This window comes from Corvus brachyrhynchos, unplaced genomic scaffold (genome assembly GCF_000691975.1).
Source record: "Corvus brachyrhynchos isolate BGI_N302 unplaced genomic scaffold, ASM69197v1 scaffold46, whole genome shotgun sequence".
NCBI classification, from domain to species: domain Eukaryota; kingdom Metazoa; phylum Chordata; class Aves; order Passeriformes; family Corvidae; genus Corvus; species Corvus brachyrhynchos.
This window is the reverse complement of record NW_008238838.1, coordinates 1330829-1339231: the sequence shown is the minus strand read 5'-3', so window position 1 is coordinate 1339231 and position 8403 is coordinate 1330829. Positions and strand designations below refer to the sequence as shown.

Sequence of the window (8403 nt, the reverse complement as noted above, 5' to 3'; positions counted from 1 at the left end):
TGGAGGAGACAGGGACAGTGTTTCTGTCACGCAGGAGGCTTTCTGCAGCACTACAGAGGAGCGGGAGGCTCTCCTCACTCCCTGAGCTCATCTGCCTCACCAGGCTCCTGCACCATTAAACAGCTGCCACGTTCCACCTCAGAACCTCCTGCAAGTCAGCAGAAAAAAAGAAAAAAAATGAAACAGGAAAAAAAGGAGGCCTAGTAGAAAAAATAGAAAAGTACCATAAAACACTGGAGAAAACAGATAGGCCCCCATTGGTCAACAGCTGTGCACTGCTGTGGCATCGTCCTCGCTGGAAGACACTACATTAGGGGAAGCAGTGATCATCATCATTAAATGCCTTGATGGAACTCAGGCATCTGGTTTGCAGCATTTAGCTGATGAAATAAATAAGGGTGCTTTTGGCAAACACACAGGGAGCAAACATGAGAGGATCACAGATGCTGGAGGGATTCCAACTTCCCTAATAGTGTCCTTCCCTTTTGCCTGCTCAGGGACTTCCCAGAGGAGAGTCCTGCAGGACGTGAGGGCACTCACACCACTGCCAGAACGCTCCTTGGGCAGGCAGATCCCATCACCAAGGGCACTCGGCCCTCCTGGCGTGGGAAAACAGACAACAATCCGTATTAAAACCTGACAGACACGCAGAGACTCAATGGCACAAGTGGAAAACCTGCTGGCCCCATATCCCCAGCCCTGAATGCTGAGGGATGGATCCCAGCGATGCTGCCACAGGGCTCCCTTGGGAAGAGATGAGCAGAGTTCTGGTCACCCCCTGCCACCTGCCCAGATGAAATACCCTTGTTTGGGACTCACTTGCTGTCTGAGGAAACTCCTCCTCAACCCTGGAAGTGTCCAAGGCCAGGTTGAACGGGTCTTGGAGCAACCTGGTCTGGTGGAAGGTGGCCCTGGCCATGGCAGGGGGTGGAAGGGGATGGTCTCTAAGTTCCCTTCCAACCCAAACCATCCTGGGATTCTACGGTTCTGCAGGTATCCCACAGGGAATTGCACTGCCAGCCCTGCCTGCAGCGAGGACAGAAGGCTGCCCACCTCCTCCATCTACACTTGGAGCAAGTCATTACTCCATAGACCATGTGTTCCTTCTTCCATTCCCATCCCAGGGCTGCATCTCTGACCCACAGGACTGGTTTGGATAACCCACCAGTGCTCAGACACCGGGGCTGTCCCATCATTACAAAGTTGCACAGCCCCAGAGACCCTCGTTTCCCGTGTTTGTGTCTCTGGACAGCTTCTTTTTTCCTGGCTAAACTGCAGCTGCAGGACAATCTCAGTGACTGATTGGGCCATGTGATGCAGTCCCTGCACGCTGAGATTAGAAATGATTATGACTTAAATGAAATAGCTGAACACAATTCTCATGGCCATCTATTTCCCCCTCCTCCTCTTTCAAAGACAGCAAGTGAGAGGTGCAGAGCAAGTCTAGAGGGATAATAAAGACACCAGGATCCAGTTCTTGCCCCGCACCTTGTGTGAGGGCAGCTGAGGTCCAGGAATGCAGCTGGATTTACAGCAGATCAAGACAGTGTCTTTCATCTCAACGTTCCATAATCATCCTCCCAGGGAATGGCAGAAACATCTCCCTCCCTTCCACAGCCAAAGGAAGGGATTGGGCTCAGAGGGCAGCTGTCCACTCCACACAGACCCCAACCCCCCCTTCTTGGGCAGCACAACACAGGAATAATGTTGGAAAGAGGAGACAGAGTTCCTTTGTAACAGGAGGGAGGGTAACTTCCCTAAGGAACATCGAGAAATGCCGGACCTCCCTCCATCACAGCATCAGAGCAGAGCAGGGAAGGTTTTCCCTGGACTACAGGACACAACACTGTGGCATCCTGAAGGCCTTGAAACAGATATTCCCTCAGCAAGCTTTAAATGGTCTGGGTGACAGGGTGGGGAATAAACTGGTGACCACATTCCCTGGCATTCCATGGGCTGAGGAACTGGAATATTCCCATGTCTGCAGCCAGCAGCGGGCTGGTGAGACTGGTGAGGACATGGTGCAGCACCCAAGAGGCTGGAGGGATTGGGACAGACATGCTGACCTTTCCCAAGGTTTATCCCAGTGCTGCCAACCCTGGCACGAGAGTTTCACCGCTGGGAGCTATGCAGGACAGAGTGAAGGAAGCCCATGTTCTCCTAAAGTCCCATCAGGCACCACACCTCAGGGAAGGTCTTTGGAAAGAAGTTCATCCACCATCAGTAGGCAAAGGTGGCATTTCAGGGAGATCCAGGCAGCGTCCCAGCCCTGCCAGGCGATGGAGGAGAACGGGATTAATGAACTTTGAATGTCTGACCTCAGGGGGACCCCAACACCTTCCTGCTCTCAAAGCCACCAACAGAGCGAAGCACACGTTCGTGTCCCCAAAAATCCACCCCCAGCCCCTCCTCACAGACACCGTTTCCTACGGAAAACACCTCCCAGAGCACTTGTGCTTCTCCCGTCAGCCTCCCCAGCACTGGCAGCTGCCCCCGTCTCAGCACGTGGCCAGCTCGAGGGAACAGCAAGGTCTTGGGTAAATTTAGGGCTGGATTATAGCCCAGCTGACTGTGACTGACCTTCCCAAATGAAGGTCAGTGCTGCTACCTCGGGATGTGGTTTTCTTCCATTTATTTCTTGATGGGAAAGCGATGGAGAGTGTAATTACTGCTGTACTACCTCACGCCAGCTGTGAATGTCCTAGTCCAGGAAAATGAAGATGTGGATACAAGTTCTGTGCGAAGAGGGGGCAGGAGGGATGTTAAACAGGCAGAAAAGGGCTGTTAAACAGTTGGGATCCTCCAAGGCCTCCTGATGCTGGGAGCACCCCAATCCCACCTCTCTGCAGCTACAGGCACATCAAATCCAGGTGCTGTCGATGGCAAACTCCTGAGCAAATCCTGCTGGGAGCTCAGGAAAAACAGAGCAGTGACTCCAAGAAGCAAAATAAAATCCCAAGCCACCCGAAACCCCACAATTACTGCTTCAGCAACAAACCAGGAAATAGATGTTTGGTCGAAGAGGTGTTTTTACGTGGGCTGAGACACCCCCTGTGCCCAACAGCCCTGAGGGAGGGCAGCCATGAGACCCCACCACCAGAGGTGAGGCTGCCCCAGAGCAGAGCAGGACAATCCCTCCCTGGCCTCCTACCCGCAGGACACGGTGGCCTTTGGGCTGCCAGGACACGCTGGTGGCTCATGTCCAACTTGCCCTTGACCAGAACCCTCAGGTCACTTCCCACAGTTCTGCTCTCCTGCCCCTCCTTCCCCTTTCAGCACCTTCCTGTTCCCTGGGGCAAAAATCACCTGTGAATGATCCCACCAGAGAAACACCTGAGGGGAAAAATTGAATTAAACTCCACAAAGCCCCTTCCCCTTGCTACAGGTGGCTGAGGGCTGAAGGCTCCTTGCCTTGAACATCGCCCCCCACACTGACAGGGTCCCTGGGGAGGCTCTGCACTCATGGCTTTGCTTCCCTTCACGCTTGTATAAAAAGAAAAGGACAAATAAATTGAGATTTATGGGATACCAGAAGAGCCGATTTCTTAAAAAAAATAATTTTTCCCTTCCCCCTTGAACTCAGTGTTTTATTTTCTCCCCTGCAACGGCTGCTTGGAGGCTGCAGATGGAGCGCAGAGAGCAGCTGGGATCTCCTCAGAGAGAGATCAGTGACAGCAGGATGGGCTGGGATGTGTGTGGTGCCCTCACAGCATCTCATTCACCTGGAAGTGGCACTGGATATCTGGAATCCCAGAATGGTTTGGGTGGGAAGGGACCTTAAAGCTCATCCAGTGCCACCCTTGCCCTGGCAGGGACACCTTCCACTGTCCCAGGTTGCTCCAAGCCCCAATGTCCAGCCTGGCCTTGGGCACTGCCAGGGATCCAGGGGCAGCCACAGCTGCTCTGGGCACCCTGTGCCAGGGCCTGCCCACCCTCCCAGGGAACAATTCCTTCCCGATATCCAATCTCCCTCCTTGGGCTTGTTCAGGAAGCACCTGAGCAAGGCCCAACCTGGTTTCCAACACTCAAGCATCAAGTAAGGTAGAAATTACTTTCCTACAGCTACTGTGCGTGTGGTTGTGGGACTGGCTTGGCACAGGGGCCCGGAGTGCTGGAAATCAGAGGGATGTGGGAATGCCTGGTGGCCTCTTGATGGAACCACCTCCTGCAGCACCTCCTGAGGACCCCAGGCAGAAGCAGGACACCACGAACAGAGCAGGGAACGGAGCTGGGGAAGGGGCCAGAGCCCCAGGAGCAGCTGAGGGAGCTGGGGGTGGGGAGCTCAGCCTGGAGAAAAGGAGGCTCAGGGGGGATCTTCTGGGTCTCCACAACCCCCTGACAGGACAGGGCAGCCAGATGGGGGTCAGGCTCTGTGCTGGGGGAAGAAGTGACAGGACAAGAGGAAACGGCCTTAAGCTCCAAGGAGCAGCTCCTTAAGGAGCAACCTCACCATGGTGTCTCCAACCTCACCATGGTGTCTCCAACCTCACCATGGATGGTGTCTCCAACCTCACCATGGATGGTGTCTCCAACCTCACCATGGTGTCTCCAACCTCACCATGGTGTCTACAACCTCACCACAGTCTCTACAACCTCACCACAGTCTCTACAACCTCACCACAGTCTCTACAGCCTAATCAACATCACCACCACCTCACTGGTCTCTACAACAACACCATGGTGTCTTCAGCCTCACCAAAATTTCTACAAACTCTCCATGGTCCCTTGAGTCTCACTAAGGTCTCTCCTGGTCTGTCTGGATGCAGATACACACCCTACACATGTTCCTGGTGTGCACACCTGTCCTGTGTCACACAGGTGTGTCCTACAGGTGTGCTCCCTCCATGCACACCCCTATCAGCACACACACAGGCACGAATGCTACAGCCACACGCAGCAACGAGCACATCTCACACATATGCCCCTTTTCAGTACCTGGTTTCTGCTTTTACTGGGAACCACAAACTGATCTTGCACGGATGGGCTGGATTTTCCACCCCGCTTTTAAGCCGCTCCCTGAATCCACACTCTTGTGGGTTTCCCACTCCCCCAAACCACCTCTCTCTGTATCTGCCCCTTTTCATGTCCCAGCTGACTCCTTAGGGATGGGAGGCAATAGTTGATACCACATCTTTTCCTTCCAAGCATGGAAATGCCCAGAGTGGAGCTGAAAACAAGTGACTTCTGACCAGAGCGATGTGATTAGGAAATGCAGATTTTGCCTCTCCCTCAAGCGCTAGTGACTGGAGTCAGGTCTGTGTCACCTCTGCACACCGGCTCTGCCAAGCAGCTGCCTTCCATGCATCTTTTAATGAAGTCCCAGTGATTGATTGCTCCCTGTCCTTACAGGGATGCTGCCGGCACCCTGACCCGCTCCTGCCAGCTGGAGGATTCCGGCAGAGGGGCTCAGCCCACGCCAGCCCCGGGTCTGTCTCTCAGCTGAAATTTCCTCCCTTCCAGCACGGATGTGCAGCGCGAGCAAAGTGACAAGTTTGAGCTGCCGTCAGCAGAGGAGCCGACGGTCTCATCTGAATAGCGGTGCGTGAGTTTAGGTTTTAATTAAGCCCTTGTGGCTTCTTTGAAAGGTTGGAGATGACACAGCCTCCTCTGAAGCTGGCCTAGGGAGACATCCAGAGTCAGCACCAAAGCCTGCCTCCTCCTCCAAAGGATGTGAAATTGGGACCCTGGAAAAAAGGATGAATTCTGAAGAGCAGCAAAAACGTTGTGGTTTTCTTTTTCCTGAGCCAAGGTCGGCTCCGGGAGGAAGGAAGGCTCCTGCCAGCTCAGCTCCTGTGCCTGGTGAGCCATCACTCTCCATCTCCGTGCCCGGCCATCCCTTCAGGGTCTCGCAGTGATGAGTGCGATCTTTCATCCCAAGTTTATCGCTGTTCTCCATGCAGATGCCAACAGGGAAACGCTCTCCCTTGCATGTACACTGCTGGATACACAGCCATCAAATACCCTCAGCCAAAGGCCGCCGGCTACTGCCCAGCACGTCCCGGCTCTGCCTGTATCCATGTCAATGCTAACATGCGCCGTTTGCTCTCCGGACAGATGAATGTGCACCTGCCCTCCCCATCCTGCCCCACAATGTTGTCTTTTAGTACTGACTAGGAGATTCCTATCACACAAAATAAACACATTTGTCAAAACTGCTCGCCGTGCCTGGGCTTCTCCGAGGAAACGCTGGAAAAGGAGCGATGTTTAATTCCCAGGTCGGTGGGATTCACAGCACTGTGTTATTTGGGCTTTGTTTCCTCCACACTTCCTTCTCTGCTTTTTTTTTCTTTTCAGGATGGCAAATCCCTCAAGGTAAAACATTTTTACCTGGCTTGCACTCATTTCTAACCCAAACAAACAAACAAAGAAAACAACTGGTAGTTTTGAATTGGTTTATGAAGAAAACAAACCAAGCAATGACACAGAGCAATTTTTTGAGGAGGGGTTGCTTTTTTCTGCTTCAAACAAGAACAAAAATGCTCATTTTCCCCACCAGTCCTGCAGCCATTTTAAACAGGAGGGTCAATAAATGGGGACAATGGGGAGAAACACTTTTATAGCTGGGCAGATGAGATGGGAAAGCCTCAAGGGAGGAGACCTCATGGATTAGCACAGGGAAGGAGATGCCAGCCCCAGAGACTCATCAAGGAGACCCTGAATTTCACAGGGGCAGTTTGAGTGATGAACATGGGCAGAGGAGAAGGAAGAGGAGAAGGAGGAGGAGGAGGGCTTCTACTGACAAAAGACAGATAAAGTGGAGCTTAAATGTCACATCCGCTCATGGCAGTGCCCTGTGTCCTCCTGCTGTGACCTCCTGCCCCTCTCATCCCCGGCTTTGTCTGGAGGGGAAGTGGAGACGTCTCGATGCTGATGTCACACAGTCACAGGTCTACGACTCCCGGGACTGTGTCTAATGAAACCACCCGGAACAGCCTTGGCAAATGTCCTCTGGACAGCACAGCCTGAGAATTGACACCGAGCACCATTTCTAGAGCCACTTGTGCCATGAAGCTGAAGAGCTCTTCTGTGCTATCTCCTGCTTTGAAGTGCTCTCGGTGTGACACAAGGGTTCAGGTCAAGCATTCTCACTTCCACCAGCTCCATCCACTCCTGGGAAACACACTTCTAGGAGAAGAGGATCTGTGCTCTTCCCTGTCACATCCTTAGGCAGCTTTTCATTCCCTAGCTCTCATTTGCCTCGTTTCTAGCAGGTTAAGGAACAGCTCAGATGATGCACAAAAAGGCCCAAACCCTGTCATTATTTACACGTCTTCACTCCCCCAAACCACTTCAAGCACTTAAAAGAAGTGTGTGAGACCGAGGTGCTTTCAAAATAAACAAGCAAGAAAAAGAAACTATGAAATTTTTCAGAAATAGAAATAAATAGCAAACGACTTCCATGTCCTTTTTATTTGCTCCCTGGCTCTGCACAATGTAAAGGTTATGTTTTCCAAATTTTCCCTGCTGCTGTAAAGATCAAACAGTCAAAAGGCAAGGAAGGCTGAGCCCCTCATTTCATGTCATGACTTCAGGAGCTGGGCCCTTCAGAAAAGCAATAAACATCCTGGGCCTGATGCTCTGGAGTATTGGTGAGATTTGTGAGTAAGAACAGAATTTTATGGGCCTTGACTGTCCTTAGGATCCTTCAGGGGGGACTTTTGGTTATCCTAAATATAACTTGCTTCTTTTCCCAAGTCCTTTCTCAGCTGGCTTGTGCTAAAAGCTGTGCACGGCGTTTGAGCTCTTCCGCACTGACAGCAGCGATTTCCCTTCCTGCTTTCCACGGCTGTGCCTGGACCCATGGGATGCTGCCCCAGCTCCCTGGGCCTCCGTGTGTACCTCACAGCCTGAGCAGCCTCTCTGAGGCCTCAGAGCAATTTCTTTTCCCCTTTTTTCCTGCCACAGGCCAAGCACACAGAAGGAGGGCTCTGGCCCCAGGGGATCCCGCTCTTGAGATCATTCCAGCGGGAGCAGATGGCGATGGCACATGAGCATTTCAGGCATCGCTACCGCTGTGGATGGGCTCACCTTAAGGAAACAGAGAAACCCATTTGTCCTGCTATTCAAACCATGTCTCTATCCTTGGCTGACACAACTCAGCTGCATCGGTGCACGCGGCCACGTCGCTGAATTCAGCTCCCTGCCAGCTGGGGAAGGGGAGCAGGAAGGATCCGAGCACCTCCCTGTTACTACGGTAACACAGCAGCCGTGCTCGGTGCCACGCTGGTGACTGCAGCAATACTTTTCTCTAATGGTCCCACTCAATTCTGCCTGGGAAGGAGCTCAAGCCAAGGGGAGGAATGCAAACAGACCCCCCTCAGCCAAGGGGGAAGCTCTGCCCGCTGCCCACAGCCACCCTGACAGCCACCCCAACCTTTTATTAAGTGTCGAGCCATTCCCTTT

General features: G+C 52.7%; 1 protein-coding gene across 1 annotated transcript in view; it reads right to left on the bottom strand.

Moving 5' to 3' along the window:
- The window catches only part of KIRREL3 (kin of IRRE like 3 (Drosophila)), a 142219-nt gene extending 138186 nt beyond the window's left edge, over nt 1-4033 (bottom strand). Inside the window, exons 1-2 of the mRNA XM_017738339.1 lie at nt 3986-4033; nt 3386-3394 (exon numbers count right to left, since the gene is read on the bottom strand). Coding sequence (XP_017593828.1) covers nt 3386-3394; nt 3986-4033 — 57 coding nt within the window. The remainder of the gene's footprint in view (nt 1-3385; nt 3395-3985) is intronic.
- Between the last annotated feature and the right edge of the window lie 4370 nt (nt 4034-8403).